The sequence below is a fragment of the Hibiscus syriacus genome, unplaced genomic scaffold (assembly GCF_006381635.1).
Source record: "Hibiscus syriacus cultivar Baekdansim isolate YM2019G1 unplaced genomic scaffold, ASM638163v2 tig00110393_pilon, whole genome shotgun sequence".
Taxonomy (NCBI): domain Eukaryota; kingdom Viridiplantae; phylum Streptophyta; class Magnoliopsida; order Malvales; family Malvaceae; genus Hibiscus; species Hibiscus syriacus.
The window spans coordinates 958,161-981,496 of NW_024062721.1; the positions used below are offsets into that span (position 1 = coordinate 958,161).

General features: G+C 33.4%; 1 protein-coding gene and 1 pseudogene across 1 annotated transcript; both read left to right on the forward strand.

Annotated features, from left to right (window-relative positions):
* The first annotated feature begins 1,499 nt into the window (after nt 1–1,499).
* Nucleotides 1,500–2,953, forward strand: LOC120123398 (dnaJ homolog subfamily B member 3-like). The gene is made up of 5 exons (XM_039142298.1): nt 1,500–1,864; nt 1,987–2,074; nt 2,164–2,234; nt 2,454–2,510; nt 2,619–2,953. The coding sequence occupies exons 1-5, from the start codon at nt 1,754–1,756 to the stop codon at nt 2,772–2,774; spliced, it is 483 nt and encodes a 160-aa protein (XP_038998229.1). The 5' UTR covers nt 1,500–1,753; the 3' UTR covers nt 2,775–2,953.
* A 7,911-nt stretch (nt 2,954–10,864) lies between these two features.
* On the forward strand, nt 10,865–18,091 carry LOC120123524 (annotated as a pseudogene).
* The last annotated feature ends 5,245 nt before the right edge of the window (nt 18,092–23,336 follow it).

Below are 23,336 nucleotides of genomic sequence, written 5' to 3' on the forward strand. Positions count from 1 at the left end.
ATTTTAGTATCTCATTGTTAAAAACTTAACGGTTGATTTACACGTAGCATATTTTCTATGGGTAAATTGCATAATTTATCACTCAACTATCTTCTCACTCCTATTTTAGTTACTAAAGTTTATATTTCTTTTAATTTAATTACTTAATTTTCAAATTACTCCCAATTTATTCACTCTAACTTTAAAATTTATTTTTTTAATTATATATTAATGAAATAATAATAAGTTTCATGTCACAAAATTATTAATAAAATAAATTAGAGTGATTAAAATATGAGCAATTTGAAAGTTGAATAGTTAAACTAATTTTTTTTAAATTTTAGTACCATAATAGGAGTAAGGAGATAGTTGGGGATGAATGATGTAATTTACCCATAAAACTAAATATTAGATATGATTTTAAAAAAATTAAAAGTTTAGTACTAAAACGTACCAAAATTGATAGTTTAAGTACTAAAAGTGTATTTTACCCAAAATCTTTATATTTTAAAAGGATAAATTATATCTATGGCCACTTAATCGTTATTCTTTTTCATTTTATTTATCAAGTCATCTAATTATTTAATTGTTATCAATAAGTTATATAATGTCAATATTTATTCAAGTGAATTTAGTAGTTGAAGAAAATGTTATTTTATTTTAAAGTATTGGGTTTGAGTAATTACGACTATAAATATATATATTCTCAATAATTAAAGAAATTATGAATAAATATACTATCTTTTTTAATCACCCTAAACTATAAAAAAATTAATTTATAAGTTTTTGAAAGAATAAATTGATTGAAGTGATGGCCCAATAAAGAAGGTATGTGCTTTGAGGCATAAGGGATAATTCAAATGTCAAAACAGCCCAAAATAACAAAAGAAAACTTCTACTTCATCAAAAGAGCCCAAAATAACGAGTTTTTGAAAGAGACCTTTAATAATATTTATTTAGGAATAATTCCAATAACACTCATCTTCATATTATTTTTTCAGTTAGATCTTTATTTTATCTAATAAAATTGATATTATTTTGGACCGGGTTTGGGCTTCGAGTCATATAAAGTCATCCTAAATTCGGGTCAAATTGAGTTTCAGGTGGATGATCTACATTTTTCGAGTCAGGTCAAGTTGGCTGAAAAATTAACCCGATTCGACTCATGTCAATCTCTATATCCAAATTAGACGATCGTTAAATTTTAAAAAAAAAGTGACATGTTTGAAACATATGAATAGTCGAGTGATTAATAGTCATGAGACTTAACAAAATAATGTCTTAATAATTGATGATCATTTTATAACTTTTAATAATCAGTTACTAAAAAAACAGTATCATATAATTGAGAGACCATTTGTATATTTTACGCTTTTGCATTTTGGATTTTTCGGTGGCAACCACGTAATTTGAAACGAACAGAGCGGCATTTAAAAACCCCGCCAATAAAATATCTGGCTCGGAGAACTATTAGTCACTAATAAGGCAGGAATCTCCCGAAGTTTCATTCTTCATATCTCCCCACAGTTCCTCGAGATATTTTCTCTCCTCGAACATCCCCTTCCCTTTGGAAAAATAAAAATCAACGGTGACAACAACAAAAAACTAGTGCTTCTGCTTTTTTCCTGTTAAGCACATTTGATTTTTTTGTTTTACTCCTTTATCTTTTAAGATCTTAGAAAGCATCATGAGTATTTTGTAGTTTTGTTTGCTTCAAGAGAGAGAGAGAGAGAGAGAGAGAGAGAGTAGAGATAGAGGATTTTGGACGGAAGAGATGGATCGGGAGGGAGGATCCCACGGCGGATCTTGTTATTACTCCGTTCTTGGGATTCGTAAGAACGCCTCATTCTCTGATATACGCACTGCTTATCGTAAACTCGCTCTGGTAATTATAACTTCTCGCTTTCATTTGATTTTCTTTTTTGCTTTTTCAATCTTTCTAGTTTAAGATAAGATGTTCATTTTGCAAAATCAAAACTAACATGCTTAATGCTCAAATTTCTGAAGAAATGGCATCCGGACAGATACGCCGGAAATCCGGTAGTCGCCGGCGAAGCCAAAAGCCGGTTTCAGCAGATCCAAGAAGCTTATTCGGGTAACATTATTAAATCCATTTTACCTTATTGCTGTTGAATCCTGGTGGTGTAATTATTTATTCCATAGCTTTCTATAATTTTTTCTCAGTTCTCTCCGACGAATCTAAGAGATCAATGTATGATGCCGGTCTTTACGATCCCTTGGAAGAAGAAGATGAAGTGCGTAAAAATATCTCATTTGTCTCCTTTTATTCTTTTAGAAGCTTTTTTATCAATGCAAATAAAACGGTGTCGGATTTTTCATCGTGCTCAGTGAAAAATGTTATTGCATCGGCAATATCATTTCTTCGAATCTTTATTTATTAATTAAATTTCTTATGGAAAACGTTTGTGTTATTTCCAATTTTAGCCCCTAAATTTTGTAAGATTTGCGAGCAGGACTTCTGTGATTTTATGCAAGAGATGATCTCGATGATGAACAATGTGAAAGATGAGGTTAACCCTTTAAATTCCAATTATCAAAAGGCTAAATACGTAATTATAGTTTAAACGAGAGTGCATTGATATTATATTATGGATTTTTTTGTACTCTTTTTACCTTAGGAGGACAGTTTTGAGGATTTGCAAAGGATGTTCGCCGATATAGTCGGCGGAGATGGCATGAACTTTGACGTTAACAACGATCCGATGGAGACGAAGAGGGCACGTGTCACTTCATCTAAAGGCAATGCAGCGAAACGGAGCAGTTCCCGCCGTTGACTTGTCCTACAACCCCCACTTGTCTTGATAATTTAAATTACATCGCTATTTTCTTTCATTACGAATTGGGGGATTGTTTAGTTTTAGTGGCAAAGTTAAAGGACCTTTTTGTATCTTGCAAAAATGTAACCACTTATTTTATGGATTGTAATAAAATCTCTCATTTTTAATTTTCAAAATTTGATGCTTAATGTCAACAAAAAAGTCCCTCTTGTAATATTTAAGCTCAATTATTCAGCTTTATATTCGTTTTCTTTTTTATAATTGGTTTTTATATTTTAATTAAATTTTGATATTCAATTATTAATTAACTAGTTTAAATCAAATTTTATAAAGACTTAATGCGTCTCTATGAAATTAATTTGTTTAATTCATAATTGTTAATATTCGAACCTCAAATGTTATTTAAAAAAAATTAATGCATTATTTTTACTAAATCAATTTATTGTCGATATAATTAATTTTTATTAGTTGTACATAATTGTTGAATATTGAAGTGAGGATGATTTTTAATTTTTATATCTAACTTAATTTTAAGATTTAATATAATTTAGTATTTAACTTTTTTGATGAATTTTTTTTATTTATAAATATTTGAATTTAATTTTAAAATTTAATTAATTTTTTATTTAATTATGCAGCTAAACCTAACTCGTGATAAATTATTTAGTTGGATCATAAAATAAATTTATATCCTAATTTAAATTAAAATGTCAAATCCTAATATCCAGTTGAATAAAAAAAGTTCAGACATCAACTTTAAAATTTAAGTTCGAATTCATTTACTTGACTTGACAAACTAGAATTTAAGTATCTGATCTTAAAATCAAAACATATATTTACCCTTCAATAATGAATGTAATTGAATGAACGGGGGCCTCACATTCATAGGAGGAGGAGAATTGGTCGGTTGACAGAAGGTTCTAGGTTCTTAGGATGTTAAAAGATAAAAGGAGATATTTTTGGTGGCGTGTTTTCGTCTCTTTTTGCTTTATCTATTAACTTCTTGTTACGTACGCATGTGGGTGGATTACAAAAGTTCCTTTTTCAATATGATGACAGAGATGTTTGAATTTTTCATATTTATGATTAGGCTAAAACAAACATCAATCAAACAATTTTAATAGTAAAAAAATTAATGTTATTTTTTGAAATTTTAAATTCGAGTAACATAATTTAAGTATTTAATATTAAATGATAAAAATTTTATCTATAAATAAATATTATCTCATACTTACCTTAAATTAACAAAAAAATATTTGACTCGAATGAAATCAAACTTAAAAATTAATAATAATAATAAAGTCTAATTAGTGCAATTATTCTTTGATATTGAAATATAATTAAAGGGATAAGTTTATACTGAATATCGTATACCAATATGCACCATAAATGTAACATACCCTTATGAATCTTTAAAAATTATTTTTAGTAAAGAAAGATTAAAAATTTTAAGGATCCATCGCTCGATTAATCTCTTACAAAAATGTAATTATAATTCTAATAAAAATTAACTTAAATCGTGTATTTTTTTTATTAAATATATTAAATTTATAACTTTAATTTTTTTTTACTAAAAGTGTCGGTTGCTTTATTAAGAAAAAAAAACGTAATGCCCAAGCAATCTAGTTTTACTCCACAAGTCGAATAAAAAGAATCAACAAAAACATGAAGGAAACAGGAAGTCAAACAAGAAACAAAAACAGAGCCACCATCATGGCAAGCCAACCAACACCCTCACTTGCAGAAGATGACACATCGAACGCCTAGCAATAGAGTAGAAAACCAAGAAAATTAGAGCTTTCACAAACACATCAACCCCAGTCAAATTAGCGAGGATCGAGCCAACGCCTATCTTCCTCAATCTGAATCATCACTCGCCGAGGAGCTTCCTCGACCTAAAATCGGCCTTCCTCAATCGTCATTACAGCAGATGCAAGTAAATGGACACCTTGATTTCCATGACGCGCAATGTAGAAAAATGAGCAAGCATGCAAAGAAGTTGACAGTCGATGACCCTTCCATATATAAGTCCCAATCTCTGATAAATTCATCCCGTGGAAGTTAACAAAAGGATCACTGATATTGAATTCCCCTCAATAATAGCACGAGAAAACCCCATATTAACAATTAGTTGAAGGACATAAACAGTCACCAACGCTTCAGCTGTGAAAGCCGAGGTAACTCTATGTAGACGTCTTTGGCAAGCATGACTTTAATTTTATTTTAAATTGAAATATATAAATTTCGCTTATCTTCTATAGTCCTATTGTTGGCCGCCTATTATTTGTTGAAAATTTATTTTTTATTAATATAATTTTATATTTATTTAAGTTGTATTTTATGAATTTATTCTTCATTCACATTATATTATTGAATTAATGTTAAAAACATTATATCAGCCAGCCTATATTTCGGTATCAATAAATATCATTCAAATTTAATTTTATTATATTTTAATTAGTAGATTAACTTCTAACTGAAATAATTACTATTTAAAAAAAATCAATTTAGAATATATAAATAATAAAATAATAAATTTATAAATTTTAACAATAGAAAAACTAAATAAAATAACACTCAAGAGATAATTTATATAATTAAGTGTACTATATATAGTAAAGAAATTGTTATTATTTATTGATAATTTATATTTGAGTATAATAGATATTAGGAATGATAATGGGTCGGATTAGGGTCTGATTTTTGATCAATCCGACTCGACCTGAAAATTTTATATTCTACATCCAACCCGACCCAACCGGATTTTTAGAGTAAAAATTCGATTCAATCCGATATAAATTAAGTATTTAATTAAGAAAATAATTAAAATTTTAAAAAATTACAGTATTATTCTCATGTCGGGTCAAGTCGGAGTTTTCACCCTCCACCCAAATCTGACCCGACTCAATTTCATCCTTTAAAAAATCCAATCCAACCTGACCTGAATATTTTTTAACAAAAATCTGATTCGATCGAGTTACAACCTGTTAGATACGGATGAAATTGTTTCTACTCATATTTACCCTAAATTAATTTTAAAAAAATGTACGGTGAAAAGTCGACATCAAAAGACGGCAATTTAAAAATTCTCCACTAAAATTTGCAAAAGTTGTTTTTCATTTAGCTTACCTTAGTGGGCCCAACGATAAGAGTATGAAGAAGATGATAAAGAAATAATAATGGATATTATTTTATTAAGTAATTTGATCATTAAAATTATAAAATAATCTTCGATTATGGAGTGTTATTTTATTTAATTATTCAATTATTAAAAGTTATAAAATGATTATACAATTATTTATTATGTTTTAAACTTATCTTTTTTCGTTAAAATTTATGATATTCTGAGCTTAATGTTAACATGTTGATTGTGATATATAATAAAATATGATTTCATAATATCAAACGACTATAATCTCAACCATTATGTTAACGTCCAACTTAGACAATCACTAATTTTTTAACGAAAAATGATGAGTTTGTAACATAATAAATAGTCAAGTGATCATTTTGTAACTTTTAATAATCGAAAGACTTAACAAAGTAACATTTTATAATTAAAAGATCATTTTATAACTTTTCATCGTTGAAGAACTTAATAAAACATTATTCTATAATTAAGTGACCATTCGTATACTTTACCCTAAAATTTTGGGTAAATTATACCAATAACCACCTAACATGTTAATTGATTATATGACATATTTCACTTTTGACATTTGTCTAAAGTCTATATTTGATAGATGATTTTAAATTATTTTATATATTGAGGTTTAGATCACTAAAAAAACTGAAAATTAAAAAGATTTGATGCAAATTCAAATTACATGTTTAAAAGAACTAATAACATCATATATATATATATATATATATATATATATATATATATATATGTTATTGGTATATATTTAAAGTAAATGTATTTAAGATTTATATATTTATAAATTTAATTATTTTTTATATTTTCATAATTATTTTTAAATGCTTATAAATTTAAATAAAATAAGAAATAATTTTAAAAATATTTTGAAGACAAAAGTTTAAGATTTGAATTATAAATTTATCTTTTGATTTAAGTTGCGCTCGTAAGTTTGGGTTCAAAATTTCAATATAGTTTTTTTTAAATAAAATAATTTAATTTTAAAAATATAAAAATTTTAAACTCATATTTATTTTTAAACCTTGCATTATATATATATATATATATATATATATATATATATATATATATATATATATATATATATATATATATATATATATATGTGTGTGTGTGTGTGTGTGCGCGCGCGCGCGCACCTGTGTGTGTGAAATATAATTTATTTATTAGATTTTTTTGATGATTTAAATGTTTATATTGACTTAGATTCAAGATATGATTTAGTTATTTTATTTTTTCCTACTAATAATAGATATTTAACTATATATAAATTAATAATGTAATTGTTTTTTAAAAGTTTTATTTGTCCCGATTATTAAGATCACCCATTTTAAGTTAAAATTCCCAAGTGTAAATTCTTTTAATGTCTTTTATTTTCTTCTTCCCGTCCTAATATAAAAGATAATATATAAAACCTTTTGCAATCGAATTACTTAAGATGGGGTTTACTCCGTTGGTTTAGTTGCAATTTAATTTGTCCATTCCCCTTGGTTCAAATTCTTTTGTTGGCAATTTTAAACTTTGCTTTTCATTTAATCATGTGGTCCTGATTGGTGAATAAAATATTTAATTTAGGTATAATTATATTATTATTTTTTTGGTTCGAGTTAAATATTTTCACCGTAAAATCGAACCTGATCCAAACAAATCCTTTAAAAAATTTGACCCGACATGAATCTATTTTTTTAAATCTGACCTAATATGGTTAGGTCGGATCAGAACTCGTTGAATTTGAGTCTCATGCCCAACCCTAGTTGAATGTTAGCCTATCGATTGAGATATGATAAAATCATATTTTAAAATTGTCTATTTCACCCTCGTTGCTTTCAAGCTTAGTGTTTCGATAACAAAATATGAATGAAGAGTATGCACAAAAAACAACTCGAATATGAATATTAAAACAATTATTTTATAACTTTTAATAGTTAATGATCTTAATAAAATAATATCCTATAATTGAGAGATAATTTTATTACTTTTAATAATAATAAAAACTCAATAAAATAACGTTTTATAGTCGAAGGAACATTTATATACTTTAATCAAAGAAAAAAAACCTAAATAATGATTTATTTTAAATTATTAGTTTTATTAAAACAATCATTTAAATTATTATTTATGATTGTTTTAAATATTTATTTTTTATATATCAATATAAAATTTAAAGTGATTAATAAATGATAATTTAAATATTTGTTCTAACTAAAAATAATTTACATATTTTAAAAACTAAAATTTAAGATTTTTTAAGTTTAAGTAAAGAAAAGGTAATGTTCTGAGTGGTGACATGTGGTATCTCTTGACTTGGGATTGGTTTTTGAATTAAACTAAAAATTAAGATTAAATTAATAGAATATATAAGTAACTAGGATTAAATGTAAAATTATACCAATTTTACTATCAAACACGTTTAAATGTTAACCGTAAGTGACTTGGTTGATAAAACAATAATGGTCAAAATGAAAAGTAATAATAGTCATGTGATTACTGGTATAATTTACCCTAAAATTTTTAAGAAAAACTGAATCCAAAGATAAAGACAAAAGAGATGAAGTGATCCGGCGATTGAGTATGTCCACTTCAACCTGTATTGGGATTTGACGACTTTCGAGAATTTTTCATGAAAATCTAAACTCTGTAGCTGCAAGAAGAAACCGACCAGATTGAGTCCACTCACAAGGCCTGACTCATAGTTGTTGCTGACCCAAATCTATTGAGTCGTTGGTACATCTTGGGTTTTTGTCCCAAAACCCCAAATGCGTCAATTATTTAGGATATTGGATCACTATGAAAATTATTTTAGGAATTACGACATTCTCTATAGTTCATATCGAACTCGTCACTTTGAGGTAACGCATTTCATTAAATATAATTTTTAATGGGCCCAGATAGGCGGGTCTTACGTGGGTCGTTAAATTATTGATTTTATTGGGATTTGTCATCTCGACGTGACGAGTCCATTAAAGAAATATTTTTATTAAAAAATTTTAATTTAAAAAATAAAAAGGGACTAATTTGAATTAAAAAAATAGTCGTTTCTAGTCGTTTGTCAAGGTGACGAGTTCCACCGGCTAAAAAAATTCTAGCAGTTGAAATTTGGGTATAAATAAGGGTTTGGGGTTTTGATTTCTCATCAAACTCTGAATCCGAAAACAACTGAGAAAAAATTTGACTTTCTGTGCGAAATCCCAAAAAATGACTTCCAGAGCAGAGATATTACGCCTCATCAACGTCCATGTTTCAACAATCGAAGTCCCACCGGAATGAGAAGGGAGTATTCGTAAGCACGGGATGACTTCGAAAGATCCAAACAAACGGATGTTGGTATATTTTCAACAATTCGGTCTTTATCCAACCATATTTCTACATGGCTTCAAGGTGTACCCGGCGTTGATCGAGGCTTTAATCGAACGTTGGAGGCCCAAGACGCACACTTTCCATTTCTCGAGTGGTGAAACGACGATTACCTTGGAAGATGCCGCTTACAACTCAGTGTTCCTATCAATGGAGACCCGGTAGTGAAGCAAAACATGTACGACCCCTCGGCATTGGTGTATCAAGTTTTGAGAAAGTGGGTCCCATCAAATGTCATGGAGAGCTATCGGGTAAGAATGATGTGGTTGGAGTATGAATTCGAAGTAATGAGGGACTCTACTGAGAATGAGGTTATTTTTGCATCCCGGGAATATATTCTCCAACTTATCGGAGGGATATTATTACCGGATAAATCTGGTAATTTGGAACATACAAAATATTTACAAATATTAGATGATTTCGGCAAGTGTCATAGAACCAATTGGGGCTCGACGATTTTAACATTTCTATACCGGGACCTTTGCAAGGCATTTATTGTTGAGCAGGTCGAAAACCGACTTAGCAGGTTGTCTGATACTGCTATAGTCCTAGGCATGGTATCAGTTCCTTTTTTTACGTCGATTACAACAGCTCCCTCGAGTTTCCTCTTGCCGGAAGGTAAATTTCTAACATTATATTTTAAATTTGATAAACTTAATTAATTTTTTTACTCTAATTTTTAATTTTAAATATTTTAGATGACACCATAAAATAACTGAGACGAAGTTGGCGGGTACCACAACAAAAGATGTATGGATGAGGATCGACATCGCCAGTCAATATGTGGTATACAAATTTTCTTTTATTATTTTTTAAAATTTTTAAACTTTATACATATTAAATTTGATATTTAATATTTACAGTTTTCTTTCCTTCCGTATATTGATAACGAGATCCACCGGTTATTGCCGCATGATTTTTTTAAGGAGTCTGAGTTATGGTGTATCATGACGCCGTTACTACATTTTGCGATTGTGGAGTGACACGCCGTTACTACGTTTTGTTGATAGAGTGATGCGACTGCGACAGTTTGCGTCGCATCAGTCAATACCTACAAATATTGTTGAAATGGATGAACACCATAAAATCAATACGAGTGGGAAACATTCGGAAGATTGGTCGATGAGGTACGTTGCCTACATCGAGCATTGGAATTAGCGTCACCTATCGCTCCCATGCGTTACGAGATTACACCGTTGGACCTTGTTTTCCACCATTCTCTCTATCTCATAAAATATGAAGCAAATAGAAAACCATATCTCACGACAACAGGACAGAGGGAAGAATGAGAACAACATCAGACCAGATTTCTCAAGTCCATGTCCAAGAAGAAATCATCGGCGTCTTCATCTTCTTTAGCATCTATCGCTGAAGATTACTACCATGCATCTCATGCTAGTTTCGGTTTTCATACCTCACATCATACTTCAGACGTGACTCAACCGACTTGGGTTGGACATTTATAGGATGCAATCCAACACACATCTATAGTATAAGAAGACGAAGTCAGGGTGAATGAGATCATTTCGTATATAGTCAACGAAGTCACCAAGTCGAATCAGTAACGACTATGATGGCGTCAAACACCATAAACCCATCACCGTATTTCGAAGGTGCTTCTAAGAGTGTGTTGAGTACTTCTAAATTTTTTCAGCAACCAACCCATGCAGTCGATGAAGACGACAACGATGACGATCAAGTCAGACGACCCCATCATACGCGACGAGCCCCGCGACATTATCATTCGACAACTCATTGACGTCAACAAGAACTAAGGAAATATAAATAAATTTTATTAGATTGTAAATATTTTTTTACTTTGTAAACAATTTTTTCTTAATTATTTTTTTTTAATTTTTAGCCAGTGGAACTCGTCACCTCGAGGCGATAATTTCCACATGACCGTTGACAAACGACTATTTTTTTTAATTCAAAGGGACTCGTCCCTTCTTTTAATTTTCTAAATTAAATTTTTTAACGAACAAATATTTTTTTAATGGACTCGTCACATCGAGGTGACGAGTCTCAATAAAACCTATAATTTAATGGTCTACGTGGGACCTACTCATATGGGTCTATTAAAAAATTATATTTAATGGAACTCATCACATTGAGATGACGAGTTCGATGTGAACTATATAGAATGTCGTAGTTCCCAAAATAATCTTCATATTGGCCCAATACCATAAATAGTTGACCCACCTAGAGTATTGGGCCAGAAAAACCGTATATCCTCTCCCGTCATTTATGATATTGGCCTATTTTAAAGTAGGGTAACCTACAGAAATGGGGCTTCCTCGCCCACATAGGGTTATGGGAAAAATATTTTCCCATTTAAGGCATCCACCTAAACTAGGGCTTCTTATTGGTTTGGAGACGTCGTGCACTCCTAGAGTTTTCTCCATTTGCTTGAAAACATCGTGTAGTCGTAGGGTCTTCTTCATTTGTCTGAAGACACCATGCAGTCGTGGAATCTTCATATTTAGCTTGAAGACGTGTGGAGCACCTGACGTCTTTAGGTTGGTACTGTTCAATTTACCCTAGATGGGGAAATAATCCCCGAGGTGGACTATATTGAAAATTAAAAAATCTCATTTATATTATCTCAACCATTTTGTCACAGAAATGGTCATTCTTATTTCATATCTATTCCCTTCTAATTATTAAATTTGGAAATTAATATTTTAATTATATACGTTATTAATTTATAATATTTGAGTTATTAAGACGTTAAAAGTTATTAATTTGACGACATATAATGTTAATGAGAAGAGTTATTTTTAATTTAATTCATAAATTTTAAATAAAATATTAAATTAGCGTTTAAATTTTAAATAAAATATTAATTTGATTCATGAATCGGATCAAAATCTCCGCCCATCCCGACATCCAAATAAAGTTTTAAATTATACTAACATTATCTCTACAATTAACTTTCAAAATCATATTGTTCTTTCGTTTTATATTTATTACAGATAAACGATAATTGAGATTATAGCCTTCATGTTTAGAACAATCAATATTAAGTGCTTTCATGTTTTGGATTCTTATAAAAGACGATTAGAAAAATCTTATTCTAAAATGAGTGTCTCTCATCTTTGGTGTGCCATCCATACTTCTTATTTTTATCTTTGTTGATTAGCGACGACACAAATTTTAAAACTGGTTGTTGACCATATTTTTTATTATCATTTTTTATATCACATCTTTTTTTAAATTTTTAATAAGTCTACTTTTATGAAACGTTTTCATCCGCCTTTATTACATATTTTCTCTATCATTTGACATGTTTTCGGTCGTTTGAATGTTCGTAGATTTGAATAGTTGATTTGATTTGTGGATAGTTTTTTTCACGTCGCTCGACTTTTATTTGCAGTTTTATTAATGGTTTTTCAATAGCTTGATCCATTTACAGTTCGTTTGCCGATGCAACCAAATATGTTTGTATTTATCATTGTTCGAGTTTTGGTTAGATTTTTTAATATTTCCTTGTATGATCCTTATGTGATCTTAATTTGTTAATTTTGTGTCAAAAAATTTAAGAAAATATCTTAATTATAAACTTAATTTAAGATTATAATTATAAACTTTCATTATAGTTCAAAATATTTTTTTTCAAAAAAATTAGTGAATTATGTGGAAAAAAACTTACTCCTGTGCTCTAGGCAAGTAGGAACGATGTATTAGTTTAAGGATATCCTGATTGAAGTTAGGGAGGTAGTCATTTTTTAAATATTTTAGTTATCGTATAATTTAAATATTGTTTATCAATAATATATTGATATTTTATAAAATATTATAAATTCCCTTCTAACGTGAATTTTTATTCACCCTCTTTAAATTTAAATTTTATAACAAGCACGTGATTTTGATTAGACTTTCTACTTAATATGTGATTATCTTGGTTATTGACCGACTTAGGAAGTGAGAAATTTTACTTCACAAAAGCTAGGACAGAAATGTTTTAAAATCTTATTTTCTCTTTTCATTTTGAACATTCAGGCTGTCTGGGCATTGGGAGATGTGGCTGGTGATTCTCCTAGATGTCGTGATCTTGTCCTTAGCCATGGTGCTCTGCTTCCTTTGTTGGCCCTGTTGAATGAGCATGCTAAGCTCTCTATGCCGAGAAATGCGACACGGACCCTCTCAAATTTTTGCAGGGGGAAACCCCAACCGCCCTTTGACCCTGTCTCCCTTGTTTTGCTGGAAACTGTTGATTGTTTAACCTGAATTGGCAAGCTTGGTTGTGTTCAGTGTTATTGATTTACAATTCCAAATTTTCTTTGTCTGTCTTTGAAATCTGAGATGGTGGACTGTTTATTGGATCACGAAATTGTACATCGCAGTACACTGCTAACATAAACCTGAGAGCGAGATATCGCACATTGCTAAAATTAGACCAGAGAGTTAGACGGCTTATCAATACAGGGTATTATTGTCTAGCTGGATATCACGTGGCAACTCACTGCTGGGGTTGAATTAATTATCATCTTGCTAATTATCCTTTATGTTCTGTTTAGGTTAAGCCTGCACTTCCTGCATTGTCACATCTTATTCATTCAAATGATGAAGAAGTATTAACTGATGCATGTTGGGTTCTCTCATATCTTTCTGATGGTACAAATGACAAAATTCAAGCTGTTATGTCATCTATACTATTGAAGGATGTATAATTGTATATGTTTTGCAGGCTGTGATTGAAGCTAATATTATTGCCTCGCTGGTTCATTTGCTTCAAAACGCTGAATTTGATATTAAGAAAGAAGCTGCATGGGCCATTTCAAATGGTACATCTGGTGGGACTCCTGTCCTGAGCAGATCAAGTATGAAAATTGTGTCCTATCTTAGTTGTGTGGAATCATACCATGGCTGGTTATGATGTATAAACTAGTTCTCATCCGGGATTGTTATGTATTTCAGGTTCCTTGTAAGTCAAGGTTGTATCAAGCCATTGTGTGATCTTCTTAACTGTCCCGATCCAAGGATTGTTACGGTTTGTCTACAAGGGCTTGAAAACATTTTGAAGGTAGGAGAAGCTGATAAGAACCTGGGGAGTACCGGAGGCGTTAACCTCTATGCACAAATGATTGATGATGCTATCGAGAATTTACAGTCTCATGATAATAATGAGATCCATGAAAAGGCTGTGAAAATTCTTGAGACGCATTGGTTGGAAGAGGAGGGTGAGATGATGCCACCAGGTGATGCTTCTCAAACAGGTATTTTAGCATATTCACAAAACAGCTACCTTGTTGTTGCGAGTAAAACATGGGAACATTCGTTTGGTCGTGTGATCAATTTGTGCGTTTAGGTAGTCCTGTTGGGTTTAAGTATACAATTCCTCTATATGGAATGGGAAATAGGGTTTAGTATTTTTTTATTTAAAAAAAGTGTCAGTTTTAATTCATTTTAATATCTAAACTTTTATTTTTTTTAAAAAAATTATACTTAATTTTTAATTTATTTTAAAACCTTACATTTAGTATCTAAATTATCAATCATAGTTTGTTTTAGTATTTAAATTTTCAAAAAAAAAAATCAAAATTTAACATTAAATTTTTAGTGAGTGTATTAAAATTTTTAGTGGTGTTATTATCATGCCATTTTATAAGGAGAAACCTAAAATTCTATATTAAAATTGTATTATAAAATTTAAAATTTTTATAATCATAAAGCGTTGGAAGTATAAAATAGATAAAGAAATGAATAATAACATTGATTTATATAAAAATATATAATTAAAAATTATAAAAATAATATTTATATAATAATATAACATATTTTTTTATAAATTTAAGTGTATATTAGATAATATTTGTTTAAATACTTTTGATCAATTTTTATTAATATGAAGTAAATATAATGTAGTATATATTAAGATAATATTCAACTATTTGACATTGAACACTCACACCCTTAATATTCACAATGCTCAAATCCAAGACCTCAAGGAATATCAATAATTTCTTTATTACTAAGGTCACTTGATTCGTGCAAAGACTTTCAATCATTTATAATTGAACATTTATATTTATATATATATAATACTTAAATTTTAAACCTCAAAAGTTGACAATAAATCTTTTAATTATTAGAATCGTTTGGTTTCATGGTGATATAACAAAATTTAAATGTATAAATAATTGTAAAATTCTAATAATCTAAATATAAGTATGATCCATAAATTAGGCGTTTTTCTCGAAAAATCACCAGTGACCGGTATATTTACCGATCTAACACCGGTCAGACTATATTTCATGATCTAACACCCTTAGTAATAAAGCGCGCCCCTTGCACCGCGCTATATGCTGATTTGGCGTCACGTGGGGTAAGGCACGCTCCTGAAGCGCGCCTTATGCTGACATAGATACACATGGATAAAGCACGGGGTAGGTGTGTAATTACACCTAAGGCGCAGGGTAGGAGCCGCGCCTTCCCTGTGAATCTGACACGCGTCAGGAAGGCGCGCCTCCTGCGGCGCGCCTTAGGTGTAATTACACAACTATCCCGACTTCAATACCCCCAAACCTCCCTATAAATACTTCCATCCTCAATCACTTTCATCACACCAAATTCTCTCAACTTCTCTCAAATACTCTTATAATCTCTTCTAAGGTATAATTTATTATATTTTTAATATTTTGTATTTAATTTATTTAATATTTTACTTATTTAATTTTTTTGCAGATATAAAATGGCAGACGATCTACTTCGCTTGGATGCAAATCATATATCTCGACACTTTGCTGATACGGTAACATTTTAACGTTTTAATTTAATTTAAATTATTAGTAATAATTTATTGATTTATTTAATGCATGATTATTAGATTAAGAATTAATTTTTGTAATTATTTAATTTTAGGAGAAGGACCGTGTATTAGATCTTTTTATTAGGAATCTTAAGTTAGTGATACCTAGCTGTGTCTTGCCGTATTTAGTAGAGGATGGATTCGATTACATAGGTAGATATAAGGGTCACTGTAAGATAGAGCCAGACCTGATTTCTGTCTTAGTAGAGCGGTGGAGGCCGGAGACCCACACATTCCATCTTCCGTGCGGAGAGTGCACGATTACACTTCAGGATGTTTCTATAGACATGGGGATTTCGGTGGATGGAGATGTGATATCGGGGATCGCGCATGGTTCCTTGACTACTTTGTGTCGGGATAATCTAGGACGTGTCCCGGAAAATTTTAGCGGTGGTCGGATACAGTTAAATTGGTTAGATGCCAATTTTCGTGATTTGAGCGAGGATGCGTCTGAGGATGAAGTTAAAATGTATGCAAGGGCATACATACTGCAGCTGATAGGAGGGTTGTTGATGTCAGACAAATCACGCAACCAAGTTCACTACATTTGGTTGCGACACCTTAGCGACTTTCATCTGGCCGGATCACTCAGTTGGGGCTCGGCAGTTTTGGCTTTCCTGTACAGAGAGATGTGTCAAGCCATTGACTACTTGCGTAATGCTATCGGCGGATGTCTCCTACTATTGCAGTATTGGGCATGGTATCGATTGTCCTTTTTATGTCCCGTTGTGAAGAACCCATTCGTATTTCCGCTACTACTGAGGTAATTGTAAAACTGATTTTGTATATTAATAATTTTATACAGTGAATAATAAATTATTTTTCTTGAATAGGTGGTCTACTGATAGGAAAAATCATCAGGAGCTACCTGATGATTTAGAAAAAATTAGGGTGTTAATCGATCAGAAGGCTGATACACATGTATGAATTTTAATGTTTAAAAATTGATTTTAGATTATAGTTATATAATTAGATTATTATTTTGATAAAAATTATATATATTTGTTTTAGTTTGAATGGGTGCCATATTCTACTGATGATGTGAGGGCGGTGATCCCACCTGAGTTGAGGGGCCCATCAGATGTTTGGATGGCGACAGTCCCCTTGATATGTTATGCGACCGTCGAGTGGCACTCCACTGATCGCGTGCTCCGACAATTTGGTTGTTTTCAACCAATTCCGGAAGCACCTCGCAATATGGACGAGTTGCATAGCATAGATAGACGCGGCAAGACAGATACAGATTGGCTGGTGAGGCATTATGCGTGGGTCGTGTTGTGGGAGGATCGACATCGGCACCTTCCCCATAGAGAGCCCATTTTTTATGACCTTTTGATGGTTGCTGAGGGTTATTACGAATGGTTCAACAGTAACGGCAAACCGTTTCTGCTTCTCGAGGATGCACGAGGGCAGACCTTTCCGCGACGTCGACAGAGACGTTCATCGACACAGCACCATCGTCCCCTGACTCGTGGACTGAGAGCATGTGCTTCCAGTTCATCCTCAGCTGCACCAGCAGGACCTTCACAACAGCTACCACAAACATATATGATGCCGCCACCGCCTTTCTATTACCAGACGTCGCTGTCACCATTCCCTTACCCGATGCCGCCGTCGCCGCCGCCACCGCCACCATCACCTGGTTTTATGACCCCGCCGCCGTCACAGATGACCCTTCTTGGAGGCTATTATGGGTCTATGTTTGTAGATCCAACTTGGGGTTCATATACTGGATATTTAGCGGGTTCAGCCTCATCACTCATGGCCACAGAACATACACCTCCTGTACAGTTTTCACACTCAGCGATGTTTGGGTTTTATGAGTTTTCGCAGGCCGGTGGGATAGTCAGTCATACACCTCCAGGGTCCTTATTCTATAGAGGTGCTTCATCGTTATCAGCTCCTCATGTACCTACTCGGGACGACGACGGCGGCGGCGATGATGATGGTGATGATGATGACAACGAGGAGTCACAAACAATGATATGAAGAAATCCTCCACAAGACCGACAGTCATTGTAACAACCCGAATTTTTACAAAAATAATATTTAATTGAAATTGGAGGTTAATTGTAAAAATTGGCGTAAATTAGGGATTAAATTGAAAGATTTTAAAATTTGGAGCTTGTTTTAGAGTTAAAGAAAATTCAGGGACTAAGCCCTAAATTTACCCAATAAAATTAGGTAAATTTTGGTTATATATGTTATATGCGTGGGTGGTTTTTTGTTTCAAAACAGAAAACCACCACCCCAAATTCCCTTTCCCCTACGTCCGTTTCCGACCAAGATCCAGACGCCGTCCGAATTCTGATCGTCGTTTTGAAACCACCGTTGTGTTCATCATCGAGCGAGGAACAAACCCTTCAATTTAATTGAAGCGAAACGCTGCCAAACGTCGGGAATTTATAGTCAAAGTCTTGACGTTTTTATTAGCTCTATTACCAGGAAAATCTTAAATTCACCACCGATCGTTGCTCCGTTTACGACACCTCCTGCACCATCGTGTTCCTTGTGTCATTTCGAGTCCGCCGATGTCAACCTTGTTCACCATCGACGGCGGCGCGCGAGGAGGTGAAGTAGTCAAAGATTCGACCGAGTTGAAATCGAGCTCTCCGCCGTTCAAAAATTTGAACCGATCTTTGTAAGTATCTCGAAATTGCTCAAAATAATTTTTAGAAATTTTTCCAGAATTTTTACACCCCCGGAGGAGGCCTCACCCGCCGCCGCAGGGAGAGTGGAGGGCTGGAAACCGGTTTGACCGGTTTCGACCGGTTCGAACCGGTTTGACCGGTATGAATCGGTTTGATCGGTCTGACCCGACCCGACCGACCCGACCCGACCGTTGACCGTTGACTTCCTTTGACCAAAACTTAAATTGGCTTTGACCGACCCTTAAATGGCCGTAAATCTATTCACCGTTGACTTCCGAAGTCTGTTTCGTCAAATTCGAACCCGAAGGCCTCCAAATTGACGGTCAAAGTAGTTGACTTTGACTTTGACTAAGAATCTGAATTTTCGAAAAGTCATACTTTATGTTTTTCGACGTCCTGATTCCGATTCCGCAATTTGTTTGGCCAAATTCAGACTCGAAATATCCCAAAATGATAGTCAAACCCAAAAAATGCTTATATACTTAAGAATTTTAGCTTTGAACAATTAAGTAAGATTTGGGACTGATTAATTATTATTGTTTGAAGGTACAAGAGACTCTCCGGATCGTTTGACAGCTCGACCCAGCTCTTCTAGATCAGTTAAACCACGTATACCAGTATTCACCCGTTCGAAAACTGTAGTAGAGCGTGGTGAAACCAGTAATCAGTAGATCTACTATCTGAACCCATTATCGAGGTGTGTTCCTGTTTACTACATAATGGTTTTATATGTTTTGAAATATGGTACATTGAAATCTATGGATTATTATTGTTGGTACACCGATTTATTGTTGATGATTTATGGACTTTGATGACTGGTATATGGATATTGATTTTGGGATGGATTGAACTACAATTGTATAGCTCTGATCAAGTTAATAAACGGGCCTAATGTGACTCTTGAGGGCCCCAAGATGTTTCATTAGGTCGGCTTTCCTTTGTTGTGTGCTTAGGGTAAGCTATATGGACTTATTGACTTGGGCTTAAGGATACAAGCTTCATAGTCTATCCTTAAGTCGATTTTCTTTTTGCTATGTGCATAAAGTAAGCTATATGGAAAATAATTTTGGGAACTACTGATGGTGTACCAGAAAAGGGTTTAAACTATGATTTTCAAAAGTTAAACTCTTTTACGAAATTGTGAGATTTACTGGACTATGATTTGTTTAATGTACCTATTGTGATTTTATGGTAATGTTGGGACACACTGAGCCTAGCTCACCTTTCGAAAATGTTTTTCCCCTTTCAGATACTGTTGGTTAGATACCTCGGTTTGAGCACTTGGAGGATCAACATATCTCTTGAAGTATATCTGATTGTAATATTTTAATCTTGCAAGTTGACTTTATTCTGGTGACATGGACCTATTTTAAAGTATTTGATTTTATAATGATGATACTTTTGCTATTACTATTCAGTTTATCGTGGTTTTTGATTTGTAAGATATGTTTTAAATTAATTTATTACTGATTGGTTTTATATTTAAGAGTTGAGTTTTAATAGTATAATTTATTATAATTTCATGTCATGAATAATGTGATTTTACATTGATTGGATAACGGTTTTGGAAAATGTCTTTGTGATCCACTAGACTTAGTCGAAACGCATAGGCCGGGTCTAGGGTGTTACATTTTATTGGTATCAGAGCTTTTGGTTTTTAACCCTCGGACTGTGTATGAGTCCACATTGAAAATACGGTTTTGAAATATTTTACAAAACAAGTTACTAAAGCCATGTCACAAAATTATTAAGATTTTTAACTGTGTTCGAGACTCTAAGTGCTTATCTAACCCTAAGTTTCATCTTCTAGAGTAAACTTGAGATCCATCAAAATTAGTGCTAGACGTGGTCGTCAAACTAGCCGTGGACGAGGTCGAGTGGCTAGATTTACAGACCCGATCGATGGGATACGAGTAGATCCCCCACCTTCGTTAGGTGATCCTGCTCCTACGACCCCAACAAATCTGCCTTCTGCCGCAGGTATTGGCATTACTACATCGATCATAGGAGCGACTAATATTGAGTCATCAGCACAGTCCGGGAAGAGGACTCATATTTTGGCCCCCTCAGAGAAGCAATACACGTTTTAGGCCTGCAGCATCCTCACCATTAGTTGGTAGTCGAGACGGTTCCTCGTCGTATTATCATGGACTCCTTTGTGAGTATTGTGGTAAACAGCACACAGGAGAGTGTCGTAAGAAGATGAGTCTTTGCTATCAGTGTGGATCTAGTGGTCATTATCGGAGGGATTGTCCTCAGCTAGCTTCGTTTGAGTAGACCGCTACTTAGACTCCTGTGCGTTCTCAGATTACAGTACAGACCACAATTAGAGATCGTAGTCAAGGAAAGGCTCGAGGATCAGCGTCCATGACAGACAGTAGAGCCCGACCTCAGTAAAATTGAGGGCCAACATCTTCTGAGGCTAGACAGTCAGCTTTGGTTTATGCCACTAGATGTCGGGATGACAGAGATGAACCTGAGGTTATTGAATGTACATTTACTATTTATTATATCTCATACTTTGCATTACTGGACAATGGCTCCACTCACTCCTATGTATCGAGCTCGGTATCTCGAAACCTTTAGATTCCGATTGAGAACACTGAAAATACTATTACAGTTACGAGTCCAGTAGGACAAGCGGTATTAGTGAATAAAGTATTTCGGCGTTGTCCTCTTGAGGTTCAGGGAGAAATTTTTTCTCGCTGATCTTATGGAGCTTTCTTTAGAGGAGTTCGATCTAATTCTTGGGATGGATTGGTTGACTAAATATAAAGTAAATCTGGATTGCGAGTACAAGAGAGCTACTCTGAAAACTTCTGATGGTCAGACCGTTGTGTTAATTGGTGAACGTCGCGGCTATCTCTTCAATATAGTTTCAGCGATGGAAATTGATCGTATGATCCGGAAGGGATATGAGACTTTCTTTGCCTGTATTTTGAACACCAAAGGTGTATTGTCCACGATCGAGGAGATTTGTACAGTTAGCGAGTTTCCGGACGTTTTTCCGGAGGAGTTGCCTGGGTTACCTCCTGATAGAGAGGTAGAGTTCGAGATTGAGGCTTATCCAGGATCTTCACTTATTTCGATGGCACCTTATCGTACGGCTCCAAAGGAACTTAAAAAGTTGAAGTACCAATTGCAAGAATTATTCGATCGAGGATTTATTCGACATAGTACTTCACCATGGGGAGCTCCAGTTCTGTTCGTGAAAAAGAAGGATGGGTCGTGGAGATTATGTATTGACTATCGGAAATTGAACAAGATGACGGTCAAGAATAAATACCCACTACCAGGATTGATGACTTATTTGATCAATTGCGAGGAGCTACTGTTTTCTCTAAGATTGATATTCGTTCGGGGTATTATCAATTGAAAGTTAAAGGATCTGATGTTGCAAAGACGGCCATTCGCACTAGATATGGTCATTATGAATTCTTAGTGATGCCTTTTGGTTTGACGAACGCTCCTGTAGCTTTCATGGATTTGATGAATCGGGTGTTCCGACCATATTTGGATCAATTTGTGGTGGTCTTCATTGACGATATTCTGATCTATTCTCGTACTGAGGCAAAGCATGAAGAGCATTTTAAGATCGTTCTGCTGACTTTGAGAGAGCATCGTTTATATGCCAAACTAAGTAAGTGTGAGTTTTGGCTTCAAGAAGTGTCGTTTCTGGGGCATATTATTTCTACGCGAGGTGTTCAGGTCGATCCCAGCAAGATAGAGGCTATTATGAATTGGAAACGACCTAAGAACGTATCTTAGATCTGCAGTTTCTTTGGCTTGGCTGGTTATTATCGACGTTTTGTTACGGGCTGCTCGATCATTGCTTCTCCTTTGCCAAAGTTGTTAAGGAAGAATGTGCCGTTTGACTGGGGCGAGGCACAACATGAGAGCTTTGAGGAATTAAAGGCGGTTTTGACTTAAGCACCGGTGTTGATTCAACCAGAGTCCGGGAAGGATTTTACAGTGTATAGTGATGCGTCACATTCAGGACTTGGTTGTGTTTTAATGCATGAAAGTAAGGTGGTGTCTTATGCATTCCGTCAGCTGCGACTGCATGAGTGTAACTATCCTACTCACGATTTGGAGTTGGCAGCAGTAATTTTTGCCTTGAATATTTGGAGACACTATCTTTATGGAGAGAAGTGCTACATTTTCACAGATCATAAGAGCTTAAAGTATCTTCTGATCTAGAAGGAGCTTAATTTGAGACAGCGTCGTTGGTTAGAGCTTCTAAAGGATTATGATTGCGTGATTGATTATCACCCTGGTAAAGCTAACATTGTAGCGGATGCTTTGAGTCGAAAGACGGTATCGGAGTTGAGGTCTTTAATGGCCAAGATGAATTTATATGACGATGGCACTTTGTTAGCAGATTTGCAAGTTAAGTCGACCTTGGTTGATGAGATCAAGGCTAAGCAGCCCCTTGATAGCTCCTTGCTTTCCATCTTTGAGCAAGTAGAGCAGGGGACAAACTCAGATTACATAATTGATCAGGATGAAGTTTTATGCTTTAAAGGTCGATATTGTGTGCCTGATGATGCTGAGTTGAGGCAGACTATCCTTACTGAGGCTCA